The 19,796-nt window shown below is 41.3% G+C and overlaps 1 protein-coding gene across 16 annotated transcripts in view; it reads right to left on the bottom strand.

The window, feature by feature from the left end:
* ITPR2 (inositol 1,4,5-trisphosphate receptor type 2) overlaps positions 1-19,796 on the bottom strand; it is a 245,188-nt gene that overhangs the window by 199,823 nt on the left and 25,569 nt on the right. For 13 of the 16 annotated variants that reach the window (XR_010362601.1, XM_064420759.1, XM_064420745.1 and 10 more), the window contains 7 exons: positions 15,892-15,962; positions 8,535-8,650; positions 7,307-7,393; positions 6,476-6,634; positions 2,549-2,647; positions 1,315-1,398; positions 333-479 (listed from right to left, as the gene is read on the bottom strand). Coding sequence is in view for 15 of the 16 variants with exons in the window: in XM_064420759.1 (XP_064276829.1) it covers positions 333-479; positions 1,315-1,398; positions 2,549-2,647; positions 6,476-6,634; positions 7,307-7,393; positions 8,535-8,650; positions 15,892-15,962 (763 nt within the window). In the remaining variant the exon portion in view is untranslated. Of the gene's footprint in view, positions 1-332; positions 480-1,314; positions 1,399-2,548; positions 2,648-6,475; positions 6,635-7,306; positions 7,394-7,623; positions 7,650-8,534; positions 8,651-15,891; positions 15,963-16,763; positions 16,784-17,201; positions 17,250-19,796 lie in introns of those variants that run through there. The other 3 variants (XM_064420751.1, XM_064420750.1, XM_064420752.1) reach the window with 3 other exon arrangements.

The raw sequence follows: 19,796 nt of genomic DNA, 5'->3' as shown, positions 1-19,796 counted from the left end.
AATGTAAACACTCAAAACTCAGGAGAGGTGAGTGTCCTTTGATTGGCTTTGGTAAAATCACACCATTTACATCAAGTCTGAATTTGAAATTTGACTCTCTTATTTTAGTGCAGGCAAATATAGTAAGAAAGCCTCCTGTCTCCACACATACAGAGCAATAAAGCAGCTCTTCAGGATTCATCCTACACAAACCACTTCATGAAATAATAACAGTTACAGGGAGATGTGTCATGATATCAGGAGCCTATGAATGACTCATGTTGTCCTAAAGTTTTTTTACTGAGCCCTGGCCTTCAGGTCCTAAAATATTTATAAAAAGAAGAAAAAAATACCTCTATTTCCCACAGTGCTTTAGAACTTGTTGCAGATGTGGCTGACTGACGTAACGTAGTGCGGAGGAAAATGTGTTGTTTCTTCTCATATTCATCACACGTCAGAAACTTCTCTTGCTCTGCATGAAACAGCCTCACAACATCTCCCTAAAGAAATAAGAAAAAGAAGCACTGTTAAATGGTAGGCAAAGCCGCCAGAGTAATTTTCTATGTGTAACAGCTCCAGTAATGCCAGCAGAACTGATAGGAAGAAAATACTTTTGAGCTTCCTATTGCTGGAGCAGGTACCAAGTGAGGAGTATTCAATCTTAGCACCGTCTGGAAATCAGATGGGATGATTCACTCCTGCAGGAGACCCATGGTCTTTTGGGAAAGCACCACAATGAACAGTGGGCAAAAATTAACCTAAAAGTGATTTTTAATTCTAGATAACTTTACTAAATTGATTTTTTTGTTTCTAATCTCTCTTACTATTTAAGGGAAGTGAAGAGATTTTTCTAACATTGTATTATCTTGTCACTTCTACTCTGCAATCAACACCAACGTCCCCTCTCTATTTCTTCTGCTGGAAAAATTTTTGTTTCCTCCTGCCTCTCTCCCAAGACTTGAAACACTATCTTTAAATGGATCTACACAAAGATACCATTTTCCCTTTCAAATTCTTCAGCAAAAATTGCTGCTACCTTGACACCTATTGAAAAAATATCCATTGATAATGATTTATTAAGGTACATGTGAGGACAAATTAAGCTTATCTCTAAAATGAAAATGTAAATTATCTCAGAGATTAATCTACAAGCATTAAACTGTTCAATACCTCAGCATGTAAAGCTACATTGTCTTATTGCAGTTATTGTTACAGTTTCTTGGAACATCTCCATAAAGTCCTTATTTCTTCTTTTATACACCAGGCAATATTTCTCTAGAGTCAAATACAGTAAGACCTTTTGGATCCAAAAACTAATTTAAATATCATACTTACTCCTTTCAGTACATCATCTCGGTAGCTACTGAATTTCATGAACAAAGTTATTTTCCAGCTTGTGTTACAGTTGACAGCATTTACCTTTAGAGAAAGAAAATCCAGTTACAGTATATATGGATGGGGGTTTTTTTTTGAGACATTCCATTCTTCTGAAAGACCACACCACATCTAGGATGGCAGGGGCCATGGCTTAGCTACATGTCTACACAGTTCTTAACACTGGTCCCGAAGCTCTCAAGTGTTAATGATTGTCATGTTGGAGAAGACTGGGTGGGGAAATGCGGCTCTCTTTGCTGACAGCCTACCAAGAACACTCCAAAGGGATGCTGAATGAGGATTTACTCTTATCAGTCAGAGTTTGAGATACTCAAGGAAACCTCACACAGATTTCAGTGCCAGGACATCACTGCAGCAAGAAGATTTCATCCTGAGTTTTTGAGGCTAAGCTAGAACCAATTTTTTAGGCTGGCTTTGAGCTCATCATGGGCTCATAGTGTGTTCTGGTTACCAGTAAAGCACAGCATATCACAGAATGGCCCGGGTTGGAAGAGATGTAAAGATCGTCCCGTTCCAATCCCCTGCCATGGGCAGGGACAACTTCTACTATTCCAGCTTGCTCAGAGCCACATCCAGCCTGGCCTTGGACACTGCCACAGATCCAGGGACAGCCACAGCTTCTCTGGGCACCCTGTGCTGTCGGAAGGATAGTGGAGGCATGAGGGACACCAAAAAAGGCTTCAAGCATCCGCAGCCCTTTACTGTCCTACAGTACAACCTTTTATACTCTTCATCTTACATGCATTGCACCTGCGTACCCTCTGTACCCTTTGGTGATTGGTCAGTGCACCTGGGCACTCCATGTCTCATTACCTTCAATACTGTTCCCCTGTCCTGCACAGCTGTAGCCCATTAGGAATGAGGCTCAGCCACAGCCCTACTCCCAATTACTACAAACTGTGTGCCTACAACACCCTTCCAGGGCCTCACCACCTTCACAGGGCACAACTTCTTCCTCATAACAATCTAAACCTCCTCTCTGTCAGCGTGAAGCCATTCCCCCTTGTCCTGTCACTCCAGACCCTTGTCAAGAGTCTCTCTCAATCTTTCCTGTGGGCTCTCAAGGCCACAGTGAGGTCTCTCCAAAGCCTTCTCTCCTCCAGGCTGACCAGTCCCAATTACCTCAGCCTTTCTATAACCATCTCAGATCAGCAGTTACCCCTCCTGAACTCACCTCTTTGCAGCCAGGGTTGTCTAGAAGCTCAATGTTGCTGGCATGCAGAGGCTGTCCTGCATTAACTGGCATGAGAACAACTTTATCTCCCACCACAACCTGGAAGTCAGAAATAAAATGCAATTTAGACTTAAATAGTTATCCAGTAAAATGAAGTAATTATCATATTTAGAAAATTACTCAAATGCATGCTCTAGGAGTGGCACTTGGTGAATTTATTTGCAGACAATTCACACAGCAGGTCTGTTCCCCCATGATCTGCAATCACTTGGGTTCAAGATTTCCAACTAATCAACCCCTTGCATTTACAATAAGCATGTCCCCTGGTTCAGCAGAAATTCCAGACCATAAAATAGGTATGAATCTACAAATTCCAGGAGCAGCTCACTTCATCCAAAAGTTACACTAAGTTCTCTTTATCCCAGAGAAAGCTTAGAAAGCAATCATGAGCCCTCAGCTCTGTGGACCATCTGCCAGTAAATGTCCTGACAGGCTCAGTAGTTCTCTGATTCACACTGCTCAACTGCAACCTAGAAAGACACAGAAATCATTGGAAATTCAGAAAGAGATGAACACACTCCATCCCCTCTGCTGTTGCTCCCTAAATGGTGTCTGAGCTCAGCACAGGCAGCAGGTTCAACAGCTGAGAGACCTTCTCTCTACAAGAGGAATTCCTGACTGGCTTCCTGCAAGGAAATTCCCATGCCCTTGCAATTCTTTACAATATACAAAAAATTTCTTTAGCCTAAAAACTGCTTGAGACATGCATATGGAGAATTCAATTCATGCCTGGAAGGGGAAAAAATAATAAAAATAAAAAAAATCAATCCACATAGATTGGTTGGCACTGGGTCCTGATTTGCTTATGTTCACAGCAATTTTGAGCACACACAGACATGAAGACAAGTGGCTACATGTGATTTTTTACTACATGAAATGCTGCACAAGCCATGCTTTCTTTTGGAAGACAAATAAATAAAAAAATTTTCTGCATTGATCAGCACATTTCCTATGAAAAAGCTGAGACCAGTTCAGCCTTGTGCAACTTCAATGCAGGTGAATTTGGTCCTCTCATTGCAGAGGTGAAAATGAAGGTTTACATGTTCTTTACCAACACAGCTAAAATAAACAGTAGCATAAGACAGTGTCACCATGCTCAGATCACACACACAAATCCTACTTGATCCAAGGCATGAGAACAAGTTCACTAACAGAGTCAAAATAATGACAAGATGCCTATAAGACACATTTCTTATGCAATACATTCCTGCATGCCATGCTTCATACAGACATTACTTACAGCCTGTTTTAAGAAGACAGACAATTCATTAACCAAAATACCACCAGGTTTGCATCCTGCAAAGTGGAATCAGGACTTCAAAACTGTTGCATGCACACCAGAACTATCACAACTAAATCAGTAAGAGAGCATATCATTAAGCATTTTATTTAAAAAGAAAAAAACCCCACTAAAATGGCAAATAACTGCAGTGCAATCCACACAGCACCAATCCTGCTATTAGGGCATATTTTGTTGTTCAGTCCATCTGGAACCAGCTCCAGTTTCAATGAGTCCTATCTTCCATTGAAGAGCAGCTTCAAAAATTATGAAGACTTATTAGAAGTCTGCAGAAAATACTGCAGTTATGTCAATTACTGTAGTTATGTCAATTACTGTAAATTTTCAGTCATATTCTTTAATTACTTTCATTGACTTGCAAAATTAATCAGTTGCTAGTGAAACTAAGCTAACCTTCTTTCAGAAAATGAAGTTCTAAAATATTTCACAAGGCTAAAAAGCTCTGATCACTTACCAGAAGAGTCACACACATGACTTCCTGTATCAGACTCCCAGATTCCTTTTCTTTTAGGACATATGGCATACTTTGCCTGCATTACCTGGCACAGTAGCAGCCATCCAAGCAGTAATTCACTACTCACTTCCCTTGCTTAAAAGACTTTCTAAAACAAGTTTTCTAGGGAATTTCCTCATTACAGCACAGAAATATAATTTTAAAAATCTCAAAGTTTCTAAACAGAGTAGGGGCCTGATATACCAAGCTAACACCATGAATTGAAAGGTTTCCATATCTGGGAATAAATTAAAAGGAAGCAGTGGGTACAAGACTGAAGCCTCCCTCCATCTGTGAGAGAAAAATTTTAAAAACCCATCACTTGCTACTCCACAGGTGCCTGGTTTGCATATCTGTTGAAGAGGTAGAAATGCTCAAAAGCAGGGAGAGCTACCAGAGCACTAATGTTTATCACTGGAAATTTGCAAAGAAAATTGTCAAATCCTTTTGGGCCTAGTAGAAACAAGAAACAACTTCCCTTGGTAAATTCCCTCTGTAAATTACAATGGCAAGTTGCCAGCTCTGAAAAGCAACGTAGAAACAGAAAATGAGCAGAAGGCTGTTCCAAAGGAACCAAGTCCATTGAGTTAGGTATAAGCCAGTTTGCCACATGGCTCCGAGTCTGTCAGATAAATCCCCACGGGAACAGACAAGGAAAGGGGTCCGTGGCATGGGATGGTACTGCCATCACTACACTGATCTGCAATCTTTGTAGATCAGCAAGTCTGCTTCCAAACCCTCACATGTGCATAGTGAAAGACGGAACCAAAATCTCTGTAGTACTGAGAATGACTTTGAAGGCCAAGTATTGTTCTGCTGCTCTCATCTGTAAGAGCCCACCGTGGCTTTGCAGATGACAGGTCCTCCCTCTGGAGAGCATGACACACATATTTATTTTCCAAGAATGAGGAATTTAAAAATATGCTAAACTGATGTTATTCCAAGAAATTAAGCCAAAAAGAAGAAGTCACCCTTTTTTCTCTCCAAAGAAGGAAAAGAAATACCAGGCTAATGTTTGAACCATGTTTGTTTTCCTCAGCTGAAAAGCCATGCAGAGGCCCCCCCAAGGGCTATATTTGCTCTATTTCTCTGCAACGGGCTTTGGGAAAAAGAAGGATTTTCAAATACCCTTTTGATCACTACATGGAGCAGGGGAAGACTCTGACTCTAGGGATATTTGAGCAGGAGCTGGGAATGCAATCCTTCTCCTCTCCACAGGAGATTGCAAAAGGAGTTGCAAGCAACCACACTCATCATCCTGGAGAGCATCCCAAGGGCAGGCTAACCACAAAATTAATGAGAGAACATACATTAAAAAAGAGGCATTCCCTTCTACAATGCTAAGAAGGCTTTCGCTGATTACGCACAGGGGAAAGCAGCCAAACATTCCCAGGTCTACAATGTAAAACCACACAAGTTCATCATCGTGTGGCCTTCCCAGAAGCAGATCTGAATTTTTCACATCGGGCACTCAACCAAGCCACAGAATGGAGAAGGGAATTGTAATCTCATGGCACAGCTCTCAGATCTGCAGCAAAGAACTCTCCTGTGCATTTTTCTTCTCATCAACATGCAGGACTCCAGCTGTAACCAACCCAGAAAAGGCTTCCAGACTATTCTATCCAGCTCCAATCATAGATACCATTTTCACATCAGAAGGGAATACAGATTTAAAGAAAGGTGATGTAGATGTTTCTTAGAGACATTCTCTACTGACCCCTTGAAAAAAACTGCTGCCACAAAATTTAAAAATAAAACAAAACCTTTTAAAAAAATAAGACTCTAGCATAAACTATGATTTCTTATCAGCTTTGTAAATCTGCACTCAACAGGTACACTTAGCAAAGAAGCCCCAACAGAGAGGCTCAGTTGAATGTGGCAACACATGAGATTCCAGACCATATAATTTCATAACACTTTCCAGTTACATATGAAAGGTAAAGTTCCCAATTACTCTTCTAATTTCTTCTTTCCTGAACTGAATCCATTATGAAACAGGCCAGCAGTGAAGAAGTTACACCTCCTGGAATTCTTCTCCCTTCTCCTTCTTAACACATTCAGTATTTCCACTCACATTGTCACCTTCACTCCTCAATTTCCAGAAGGGCTGGATATAAAACCAGGAGCCCTCATTCCCTGCAGCATCCAGGGACACCCGCATAGCATTCTTCTCTAGCAGAGCTGGCAATCTCTTGTTGACTGTGAGGTATTTGTTGCTTTTTATGTGCAGTAGCTGGGAACAAAAAATAATTAAAAAAAAAAAAGTACAGCTTTTAGTTGCTTTTTCTCCCTCCAGTCAAAAGAGGAGGCACAGGCTTTCACACTGCAGAGATTTTCTATAATAAATATAAATACAAAATATAACTAGAAGATAGTCATCAAAATATGCTACAGTTTAGGAAAAAAGATGATCTCAGATTGTGAGAAATGTGTCAAGGATCATTTTTATAGCAGGGCAAGTGTCCATTGCAGTGCTCCCTTCAGGAATTACATCCTTTACAGAAAAGTTGTACTGCACTTAAGAACTTAGCTCCTGTTTCATGTATATGTCATGAGATACAGATTACTTCAATGATTTAAAAGGAGCTGCACAGAACCTCTATAGCATGATTTTGAAATAACTCTTGAAAATAAAAGACATTTATATTCAGTTCTAAACTGCAGCACCAAGAAACACACAGAATTTTTATTATGACATATTATTTAAACAGGAATATGCAGCACTTCTGGTAGGCTTTGAAACAGGCAGAAAAGCACAATATTGTAAACTTCACCAAGTTCTGTTTATCTGACCCTGACAATCCAGATTACAGTGGGTAGATAGTTAATTTTCACTGTAATCTTGAAATGAAACAACTGTTTCTTTTCCAACACTGAGAAGGCAGATGGATTTCAATAGGTTTACCTGGATGACGTTGCTGTATTTTACAATTTCACCCAACAACTTTCTGTTCTCACTTTCATTCTGCTTTTGTTCCAGTTCTGCTGCATGCTGCAAGAGAATCACTATTTCTTTAGACTCTACAAAAAGAAGTACCTACTATTTCTTTAGACTCTACAAAAAGAAGTACCTGAAACATATTGCAGAAAGCAAATGGCACCATATTTAAATCCTGCAACCTACAAGCATTACTGCACTGGAAATACTAGCAGCCAAATCCTGATGCCAATTCTGACTTTATTACTCAAAATAGGGACTCTGTCACAATTTATGGGTCATACCTGAGATGCATGCTATTTTAAAATTTTTCCAGTCCAAAAAGTAATTCCAGGGGCTTTATTTCATCCTATAGAGGATAAAAAGGGGCCTATGATTAGCTTCTCCCTGTCACCACTCCTTTTACATGTTGGGGTTTAATTGTACATAAACACATAGACTTTACAACAATACAAAAACATTAGCTCACAACAGGCAATATTAAAATTAAACAGGATAGACTGGGTCAAACACAGCCACAGAGCAAACTCTCCACTCCCAGCACTAACTGCTGTGTAACTCTGGCCACACACCACGCGCCTTCCTTGCTGTTTTTAACTGGAAGCACTGGTGACCTCTCCACTGCTCACAAAACTATCATCCAGGTTTGACAGGACCTTGTTTTCACTTAATCTCATGCATTCAGTTACAACATCAGGCCAGCTGTTTTTCAGATACAGATGAGTTGCTCCATCCACACTGTATTTGAGACAAAATAGAATCTGCAAAAAGGTCCACAAAGGAATCACTCAGACAGACGGCAAGGACAAACACAATTTTGAGGAATTCCCTGCTAAAGCACTGAGGACATCTCTTTGTCCACTCTTCTACCTAATTCCTCATAAGGATTTCCAGCATTATTCCCAGGGCTCCATCCTGATTTTAACAACTCCATTTTTATTTTATAAAATTTCTGAAAGCACTACCTTGCTTACAGCAAAGGCAAAACCCCCAGCCCAAAGTGAGATAAACACCAGGTCAGGGGCCATAAATGCCAGTCAGGAGGTAGGAGAGCTAAGGAGAATATGGAGTTGCTATGGGGGCATAATAATACTCATCACAGTGGTTCCCAAGGCACTTATTATTCTTTCTGCTGCTATTGTAATGCTACAGCCTGCAGATTGAGATAAGATTACAAAATACAGATGTCTCTTACTTGAAGTTTCTTCAGCAATGCTGCTTCAGTATGGTTCCCTTGCTTGGCTTGCTTGGCTTTCCAGTACTGCTTCTGGGCTGAGTATCTGTTCATAGGACACACCTTGAAAAGGCAGTCTGGGGAAAGATTGAAAGAAATACTCCTGAGTCATGTTGAAAGACATTTCCTTCTTTTGTAAATATGCATTGGTTAGGTTTGTTTTTCCAGAAATGTCCAGATACCAGTGTTTAAACACAGCCACCAAGTCAGCTTGGTGGTAATGATACAATAAACAGGGTGGTACAACACTAGAGTTGAACCTAAAGCCCTTAAAGCTTCGCAGGTTCTCACTTTGTGCAATCTCTGTAAGAGCGCCAGGCTGTGATCCTGCCATATCTGCCTGTTGCTTTTTAGCACCCCCACATCACAGATGCACTGTTTGAAGGAACATGAAACCTTGGAAGAGTGGTCCTGCTATCTGTATGCCACACACCTTGCTTGCCCAGCTCCTCCTGGCACTGCTGAATCCAAGGGTGGCAGGGGAATTCAGCAGCCAGCCACCAAGCAGGTTCACACAGAGTTTGGGTCTCTGTGCCTTCACTGAATTGTTTTTACTGTTAGAGTTTTTCAATCAAAGTGACACAAGCTGAACATCACTACTGTCCAACAGACTAGGGAAAAAGCAGGTGATGAGAGAGGAGCCACCTGAGCGGGGTGGCTGTGCAAATGAGAGAAAAGGATGAGAAGAAGGAGAAGGAGGAGACTGCAGCCAATGCTGAGGTGCCAAATAAGAAATCAGCAGCAAAGGAAAGAATATCAATACACCAACCCTCATCCCATCCCCACCACCTCCCAATGTGGAGTGAGGGTGTTGCATATCAAGGAAGGGGAGAGATGTCTGGAATGAAGCCAAGGGGTTCTTCCTTAAATGCTTGCTCAATTGTTCATCTTTATTTCCCAAAACTGTAATCAATAATTGAATGTTTAAAAATTTAATTTTGTAAAATTCCCTGACTCAAGGGGTTTTGGGGGAGGGGAGGGGTTTGTCCAGTGACAGTCCTATAAACTGGAAATAGAGCCTCATGATTCATCTAAAGCCAATTACTTTTAGAATGATAAACAAAATCTAGTCTTGCATAGTCACAATCATCAACTGCTCTAAAAGCAGCAAGACTTGACATCTCACGTAGCAAACATTGCTAATTGTCCTCTCACACGGACATTTTTTAAGAAGCAAGAGGGAAGAGTTCTGCTGTGGGAATAGTAAGGACTGTCAGGACTGGGTGTTGTAGGGTGAAACTCTTTCACAACATGGGCTGCAGCCTATGGATGTCAAAGAAAGGTCTGTCTCCAGCTATGAGCCCTCCATATTTCACTGGCACAGATGGCCAAGCACTGGATGAGGACTGACCCAGCCCCTATTCAAGCAGCAAAGTTTGTCCATACAAAATTGCCCCCAGTGGCAGAACTTTCCCTGGCACTGACCCAAAGTGCTCATGGATTTACACTCTTCCCCAGCCCTGAGTTGCTGTTCCAAGGAAAAAGTCCTACAAATCCTTATCAAAGCAAACCCAACCACTCTGCAAAGGTGTTTGCTCTCATTTAACATTTATAATGGGAATGATATCACACAACCTAGAGTACAGAACTCCCAGGTAACTTTAACAATATTCTGGAAACCAAGAAGGTGAAAAAAACCCAAAGTGCTGTGTGCCAATAAATTGTACTATATATTACAGGATATTTTACCTGAAGTATCAGGATTTCAGCTCATAAGACAAAAGTCTGCTATTATTTTCTGTCACAATCTGTAATTAATATGCCTTCTCAAAAGGCTTCATGAAACATTTATTTCTCTGAAGTAACAATAACTTCTTTTTACAGGACCATTCTTCATTTCTTAGTTACTCCCCATGTATCCCACTCCTTTGAGTAAACACGGTGCTTCCCAACCTCCTGCAGAGTCACAGAGCATGGTGCTACCACTCTGTAGAGGACCTTTTCCAAACCAGTATTACTTCAATTGTATTTCCCTCAATTTATAGACTAAAAAAATCATATTATTTCTTCCCAGACAAGCTTTTTTTCCTATTTTATTTTTTTTAGGATTTCAAATCCATAGAAACCAGATCATTCTTATCATTTTTCTCTGGGTTTGTTTTTTTGGTTTTTTTGGTTTTGTTTTTTTTTTTTTTATTAGAGTAACAAAATTATGTAAATTCAAGTTTCATGATCCTAAACATTGTAAGGAGGTGGAACAGAGCCTGTCCTAGAGATGCTACAGTTCAAATAATCAGGAAAAAAGGGAAACTGAGGCATAAGATTATAAAACAACTTTCCACCACACAGCAGATCAAAAAGCCATTCCCTCCTGGAGGTCAGTCTAGCAACCCACTCATGAGACAGAATGTCTCTTCTGACTTCTCCAGACATTCCCAGATAGTCCTAGTTCCCAATCCATTACTTTATGGAGTCTTACATAAATGTTTCTCTTCCTGGGAACTAATTAAGGAGGGAATATCAAAGGTAAGCAAATAGCACCTTAACTCAGGAAGTCTGAAAAGGAAAATAACTCCTATTATACCCTTTAAATTTTTCTTGATATTGGATAAGGATGGTTTAGAACTATATCTGTCAGATGCTTTCTCTCCCTGCCCTCTGTTAGGGTTTTTTTTTTAAGTGTTAGAAATTCAACTCTTGCTCATCATGGAAGATTTCTTTGGTTTGCAGAACTAGAGAAATTATCACATGGCTTTACTAAAACCAGAGAAATGGGTAAGTGGAAGTGACAGGGCTACAAAATCAGTGTGTACAAAACTACTTGTTTTGGGGGGGAAAAAATGGACAAAAAGGTAAAAAAGAACTAGTGTGAAAATGAAAAGGAAAAAATGTGGAGGAGAAAGGAGTGGGGCAATGAAGTGTCCTAGGCAGGACAACAAAAAAGAGAAGGAAATTAAAGCAATTATAGAACTGGAAGGAACAAGAAGAAAATAAAAGGATAAACCAAAATTACGTAGAGGGCAAGTAAAAAGGAAAACGGCAGATGGAAGAGGAAAGGGTGGGAGGAAGAAAGGAGGGAGTGCAGAGAAAGGTAATGGAAGGGAGAGAATTAAAAAGAATAGTCAGGAAAACCTTAGATCAGACTAAGACCTGAAAGGCAAAGGAGGGTATTTAGGAACCAGCATCACTTTCACTGCAGAAGCCTCAAAAAAATCAAAGGAATACAAATAAGAGTTTAGACCAGTTTAAAAACTTAAGTCATTTTACATTTAAAAATATGAATGAGACTTGTGCCCCTTTTCCTTGATCAACAAGCACGTCTTATCTGTGCTATTTTAGACCTTGGAAGCTGAAAGTGTTTCCCACTGGAGATAGAAGCATCAAATTGGAGTGTGTTTAGGGTCCCAGACTAAGGAAACCTGCAGTTGTGTGGCTCATGATGTGGCTTTTCTTCAGAGGTACACAACTCCTGGCACATACTGCTCTTGCCAATCTCTGTGAACCCAGCCCTGCAGCACGGTACATGTTTCCATCACCACACTCAGTGCTTTGGATCTCACCAGCTTCAGCTGAAATTAAGACATGAAGCACCTGGTTTGATCAGTCCCTTCAATGCAATATAGTGAATGTTCTGTGGGGTTTCTTCACGAGGCTTCAGAAAACACCTGAAGTGTGTGGGACCAAATTCCATCCTCTTTTGCACTGATGCAAATCTGGATGTGCACACAGAGCCACTCCAGGTTCATCCCAGTGTGACTGGGGGAGGAATGGGAAGCACAGCTTCTTCATATGGACACAGAATGAAAAGCAACCACATCTTTCCTTAGCTTAACAACGCTCCACACTGCAGGACATTCTGAAACAACCAGAATAGCAACCACCCACTCATAAAAGTAAATACATAGCAAAAATGAAACTGCTATTTTGAGACACCTCTTTACATAGGCTTTCAGTTTAGGCCAACAGCTCCGTACCTTGATTTGATCTCTGAGTGAACCCTGAAGGGGAGATACAAGTAAAAACCACAATCTTTCTTTTTTGTCCCTGCCACTGGGAAAAGGGTTGATAAAATATTACCAAAGAAGAACAAACACAATCCTCTCTGACATTAATTTTCAGAGTCAGTCCTTGAAATCTAAACATCTTGTTAGAAACATATTTTTCTCTTACGTCTTTGACACCCTGGCCATGCTCTAACCTCAAATCAACACCAGTTCAACTATCAATGATAAAAACTTTGTAAAGCACAGAGACAGCAGTTCCTATTAGTGAAAAGGCCCTACTCATCCTGCTCTTAGATGTTATTTTCAGTTGCTTATGTCTAATCATACAATTAATCATTCATGCCTAAGTCTTCCTTTCATGTTAAGAACTTACTTAAAGCAGTTTTTGTTTGGTTTGTTAACTTTGCTGCTTTAACTGAAAGCTATTTCCCAGAAGGCTCTTGGGGAGAAAAATATGGATTTTGCTTAGATTCTTGATTATAAGAACAATATTTAGAAACTCTTTTGCCTTAGGGCCCTGAGCAGAGCTAAGAAATTTAGCGAAGCATAGGCGAAATGTGCTTTTGGTCACTCTCATGGTAGAGACACCTCTGTGGTTCAAGGCACTAAATCTTAGTTAGACAGCAGGCTTCTGCTGGGCTTTCAGCAAAGCTCCTGCTATTCTCACACATAGAATTTGACTTAAAGGATGAAGGAGAAAACATCCAAAAGATAGGTTTATCTTTCCTGCACCCATCCTCCTGAACACACATTGCTTATGAATACTTGAAACTAATATGATATTCAATGCCCCTAACACTATAACCATGCATTTATAGAAAGGCAGGTTGCATAAATTAATGTGACAATACCTTTTTCAGTAATTTAGTTTCTCCTTCCTACAGGTGTTAGAGACCGTATAGCACCTTTCAATACCTTCAGGGGGCTTACAAGAAAGCTGGATGGAGAAGGACTTTTTAAAAGCTGGATGGAGTGACAGGACCAGGGGGAATGGTTTCAAACTGAAAAAGGGTAGATTCAGATTGGATATAAGGAAGAAATTGTGCCCTGTGAGGGTGGTGAGACCCTGGCACAGGTTGCTTAGAGAAGCTGTGGCTGGCCCATCCCTGGCAGTGCCCAAGGCCAGGCTGGATGAGGCTCTAAGCAACCTTGGATAGTGCAAGGTATTCCTGCTCATGGCAGGAGGCTGGAACAAGATGGCCTTTAAGATGCCTTCCAACCCGAATCATTCTGTGTTGTAGCTCATCCAAATTTGCATACTACCACCTTGCCAGCAGTCCCAAAATTAAGCTATGGAGCACTATAAAGAAGAGCGAGCTAATGAGTGACTGGAAGAAAGACTACAAAAGGAGCTAAGCAGCAGCAGGGACGACGAGAATAGCTACTAAAAAGTTTTGGGGGGGGGGGAGAAGGGGGGAGAAGGGGGGAGAAGGGGGGAGAAGGGGGGAGAAGGGGGGAGAAGGGGGGAGAAGGGGGGAGAAGGGGGGAGAAGGGGGGAGAAGGGGGGAGAAGGGGGGAGAAGGGGGGAGAAGGGGGGAGAAGGGGGGAGAAGGGGGGAGAAGGGGGGAGAAGGGGGGAGAAGGGGGGAGAAGGGGGGAGAAGGGGGGAGAAGGGGGGAGAAGGGGGGAGAAGGGGGGAGAAGGGGGGAGAAGGGGGGAGAAGGGGGGAGAAGGGGGGAGAAGGGGGGAGAAGGGGATGTGTTATGCAAGCAACAGACATAGGATACAATAAGGGACAGAGCCAAAACTGTCCACAACTAATGGAAACCACTCCCCTACAGAAGCTGAGACATAACTCAGGAGAAAGGACGTTGATTTCCCCAGCAGCAGAAAACAGCTGTACATTTATCAGTGTCCCATCCCCCTCTGGCATCTGCTCCACATGTGCTGCCACCAGTGATGGCAAATCAAACTGCTTCCACCCTGCATCAAAGTGCCCAAGTGATCAACACAAAAACCTATCAACTTTTTCTTTCTTTGCCTTTTGAAGTTAGAAATGAACAACACAGAGCTGCAAGAAAAGAACTCTAATGTACTGAAGTTATAAAATCAAGCCCTCAAACACTAGACAGTGAAAAAATTATGGTTGTCTTTTTAAGCTCTGTTGAGATCCTTAGTTTTAGGCATTTGGGTGTATTCAATTATCCTATCACAAATCTTTCCCAGTGATCTTGGTCTCATCTAGAAACCTGGATATGCTCAACTTTAGAAACACATCAGGGTAGCCCAGTAACAGAAATATTGTCCAAAGAACCCCCACCTGATATTTTGTGCAGCCTGGAAACTGTGTCACTTGCAGGCAGTGAGGGGGTGAAATCATAGTTATGCAGCCTGAAAGCCACACTGGATGTTACCCTCGGTTCTGCTTTAAAGTTATTCAGTCACACCAGTGACTGAAATTTATTACTGTTTGTTAGTATCTAAGCATCCTCACTTTCTTGCTTTCCAGTATCTGCCAGCATGCTGAATACTCACAGCTGGAACTGGAACCAACTGCTGTTGTTTCCTGAATATATAATGCAAAAAACTCTTGAACTCTCTGGGAAAGCAGAACTTCACTCTCACGATGTTTTAAATGCTTTATTTTTTCCAATAGTAGCATATACATAAACACTGCAAATAAAATACTAAGGTTAAGAATGTCACTGGAATGCCTGACAATCACAGAATGGCTTGAGTTGGAAGGGACCTTAAAGAACATTGAAAATAGATAGAAACAGCCATGAAACATATTTTCCTACCTCTAAATCAGGCAAGTCAGACTCCTTATCTCAGAACTGGTGTGAGTCCAAGCCCTTTTAAGCCTTAAAAGAGGCTTAAGGCCCTTAAAAGAGGCCTGGATCAGGCTAGTAAGGCTCTGCTCTGGCACAGCTATGAGTACTTTTTTAACAGTCAAGAAGTAAAAACTACCTGTTGTCAGCACACTGTGATTTTTTTCCAATAAGCAAAACAGCAGAATTATCCAAATCTACAATGTTAAGTTGACATAAAAAAAAAAAAAAAAAAAAGCTGACAAAATATTTGGGGGTACTCCTTAAAATTGTATCTTATCTTGAAAAGAAAATAAACAATCCATCAGCTCAAGTTGCTTTGGACCTCACAAGTTTCTTTGCCATTTACAGTGACAGCAGGGCTGGAGCAAAGAGTTTATCACAGAGCAGGGAATCAGTGTTCAAAGCACAGAACAGAGCAAGTCTTGGACTATAGGAAAATTCAGCCCCTTTCCCTATATTTTCCACCTGCCTCTTGTGCCTTTGCAAATTTTGTAATTCGTTCTCAAAATCTGCCATTCATATTCCAGTTTGAAACTTCATGCCCAAGGAGTTAGAACTGCATCAGTTGGTCATTAAAAAGAAAGTATCCCCACTTACTGACCTCGGAACTTCTTTGGAGGATTAGCAAGATCACCTGCCTCTGGCTGGACCACACATCGGTCATCCACTAACCTAGAAAAACAAAAGTTATCACACTCACTAAAACATGCCATCAATGTTTATAAATGCACAGACACCTGCCACCCCATAGATCCAAAAGCTTTCACATTTCTTCAGTGTAATACAAAAAATACCTTAAAAACTCTGTTATTCAGTTACTAAGCATAAACAAGAAAGTCTACATTTTCGTTCCAGACAGGGATTTCTTCTACAGCACTAAATTATGGTCTGTGTTTCAGCTCCCACTTCATTTAAATCCAGTTAAAATCCCTTTTGTCACACCAAATGCATTGATGCTCCATGTAAAATTTATGTTTTCCTTCACTGGAGCCATTAACCTTCAATCAAACAGTTTGTTTCTCTGCAGCTGTCAGATTTTCTTCTTCACCATTTCCCATTTTTTTCCTTTGAGGAGGCATGTGGAATTAAGGTTCAGCTTAATTCTGATCAGTTCTGATCAAAACTCCCAAGACCACATTTTCCTGTGCTAAAATGAATAAGCATTTCTTTAGTCCACAGCAGAAAATAAAGATGACAAATCTAATATATTTCTTGTAATATTTTAGAAGCTAAATAGACAATAAAATTTAAAATATGAATTGTTAAACTTATCTCAGAACTTCCTAGACATAAATTCATCTTCCTTTCAGGAAGCATGCTGTAAATAATTTGCCCATTTCAAACAATTATGCAGGAAAACCATGTTTAAGGACACACTACTGCCTGCCACTTCACAGCAACATTCTTAGCAGCCTTTTTGTTTGAAATTGAAATAAAAAGCATACAGCAAATTTACACAATAAATGTATTCACCTTTTACTCAAGTTGGTGAAGGCTTTGTCTCCAGCCACAAGCACAGCAAGGCCAATCTCCCAGCACACCCATGAGTTTTTTACCTTTAGCAAGATGACAAAGCCTCCACTGTAGCTGCAACTCCCAGAAACAAAAATTACAAAGAATTTTGGAAGTCAGCAGTTCCAATCTCACAACAGACTTAGATGCAAACATGCAGTGTCAGTGAGAAAGGGAAATTGAAAAAACAGCTCCAGGAGCGAGCAGGGAGCCTTAGGGAGTGGTGTTCTTCACAGTATGGGTTAGGCCAGGCTTAAAAAGAACGGAGTAAGGTTTGGAAAGCAGGACTCAGGAAGTCTTGCAGGCAGCCTGCATTCTGTCCATGTTCTAATAGGCCAAAGCTTCCTGCAAACAGCACCTAAAACCTGGAGTCACTAAGAGCTGACTGGAAAGAATTACCTTAAACAGAAGCTTTGCCGAAGGATTTTAATGCCAAGGAGCACCTCCCACTCTCAACAAAATCCCTGGAAGGTTTTTAAGGAGGAACCCATAAGATTTGACCTTAAGCACTGTCAGGATGGAAGCATATTGAAAAGTCAACCATAACTCACAAGGAATCTCCTGTATTCCTTGGTGGCAACTTCTACACCCTCATGACAACCACAACTGTGTGTGAAACACAAAACTTTCAACATGGCATGTTACTGTAGCAAAAGCCAGATAGAAAACAAGGTGTTGGTTCTGAGCAAAACAAATGGGATCCTGCACGCTCTCTGAGCCAGCCAGCTGCAGTGCTCAAACACACTGGCCTTGCGGAGAACAGACATTCAATAATTAATACCCATCACTTGCTGTTCACCATTCTCTAAAGGCACAAAGATAAGGACTATAAATGAGTTTGGCAGCATTCAGGAACCAAAGACATCAGAGAAGACTAAGGAAAAAGGAGCTGGTGCCGCTCCCATCCTATGGACACAAAATCAGAGCACAGAAAGGTTGATTGACATGTGCCAGGGCAGTGGCATGACAGAGCAGGAACATCATCTCCTAAGCCCTTGCTCAGCACCTCAGCTTCTCACATCTTTGTTTCTTATAGCAAGGACAAAAATCTGAGGAAAATATTGTTTTGTTTATTTAGCAGTTACTAAATTAACAATTTAATCCCCAGCATTTCCAGGTAATGCTACTCATCCTGTATTCCAGCTGCATAACTTTCAGGGAGTCTAAAAGCTCCTTGTTTACCCTGGAGGTGCTTGTTACAGTACCATGGGGTGAGCTGAGCTGCACATTATGCAAGACTTCAGCCTGCTCTGTGGAGGGGAACAGAAGAGGCTCTTCAAACACAGACTGTTGCAGCGAACACTCTGTGTGTGGGGACAGGAGGCTTGACTCCATTTTCAGAAGGCTGATTTATTATGTTATACATTATACTAAAAGAACAGAGAGAAAAGAAGGATCAGAAGGCTACAAAGAACAAGAATAGAATAGAATGCATAACAAAATCCTGTGACTGCTCACAGCCTCGACACAGGTGGCTGTGATTGGTCATCAGTTGAAAACAATCCACATGGACCAATGGAAGATGCACCTGTTGCATTCCACAGCAGTAGATAGATAGTGTTTACATTTCTTTCTTAAGGCCCTCAGCTCTCATGAGGGAAAAATCCTAGGAAGGGATTTTTTTATAAAATATCATAGCTACAACAGATCACTTCCTCCAACACACAATTCAAAATATTCAAATCCCACTTTTATAGTGAGCCAAAAGCAGCTGCTGATTTGTTACTGATGCCTGCCAGGTGGCTGCATTAAACAAGCAGCAATTCAAAACCTTTGTAACCTACTAACAAATCCATTTGAGATGAGGAAAACCAAACAACAGGATTGACTGCAAAAGGTCCTGGCCACCTGCAATGACTGTCAGACCACACCACAGCAGGTTTTAAGATCACTTGCTTGTAGGTTTGAATAGAAGGCCAAAGTGCACTAGACCAGGCTTTTCAGACAAAGGCAGAATTTACTATATTATATTTATTGAATTATATCATAAAATGTGCAAGCTACGTAAACACTGATCCAAACTACGGTGCAAATATTCAAGCCACTTAACCATGGTACAATCAGAGAAGCTTTAACAAACTTCAAGGGGTTTAATTCCTTAGCTGGACCACAAACAATACTGCTTTGTGCTCTCTGCTGTCATTCAGCACCTGACACATACAACACAATTGCATTTCAGTTTTCCATACGTTGGCAGTACATAAACGACAAAGAAGATCCCTGCGCATGGTATGAAACTCTCTCTAGCTGAGTGCATTCTCCCCTGAACACAATAAATACCTGGGCTTTGCACAATCCCCCCAAGTAACTGCTGTAATTAAGCTATACAGCTCATTGTTAGTGCCTAAGATAAATCATCAGGAAAGTCAAAACAGTAATTACAGCCCTAGACTTTACGCATGGCCCTTTTTATTCAGTAACTGCTGAATCAGGGGCTGAAAGCAACAACGCTAATGGGATTGCTTGTCCCAGATGCCCAGTCATTCTCCCACTGAAGCCAGTGGAAAGTTTTCCACTTACTGCAGGGCATTCACGAGCACTTCCTCATCATTGTGCCACAGGCAGCCAACCTCACAGACCAGCAGGTGTTTAAGCCATAAAGGCCTCACAGGGTTCAGAAGTGTACACAACTACAGCATACAAAGGCTCATTAAACAAGAATTGGAGCTACCGAAAGCAATGCCTAGGAGATAAGGTGTGCTTCTCCACAGAGGCAGAGGGGGAAAGTAAGGGCAGTTCCAACTCTCCACTATCATCACAAAATCATCCAGGATCAGTCAGGGTGGAAAGAGCCACAGTGGGGCAGCTGGTCCCACCTTCCTGCTCCAGCAGGGCCACCCCAGAGCACAGGATTGCACCCAGGCAGCTCTGGAATATCTCCAGTGAGGACACTCCACACCCTTTTTCTGGACAATCTGTTCAGTGCTCAGTCACTGTACAAGAAAAATGTTCTGCCTCATGTCAAGTGGTCAAAGCACGACCTTGTAGAGCTCT

Source organism: Passer domesticus, chromosome 5 (genome assembly GCF_036417665.1).
Source record: "Passer domesticus isolate bPasDom1 chromosome 5, bPasDom1.hap1, whole genome shotgun sequence".
NCBI lineage: Eukaryota > Metazoa > Chordata > Aves > Passeriformes > Passeridae > Passer > Passer domesticus.
Note: the sequence above shows the minus strand (reverse complement) of the source record. Positions and strands in the feature narration are given on the sequence as shown.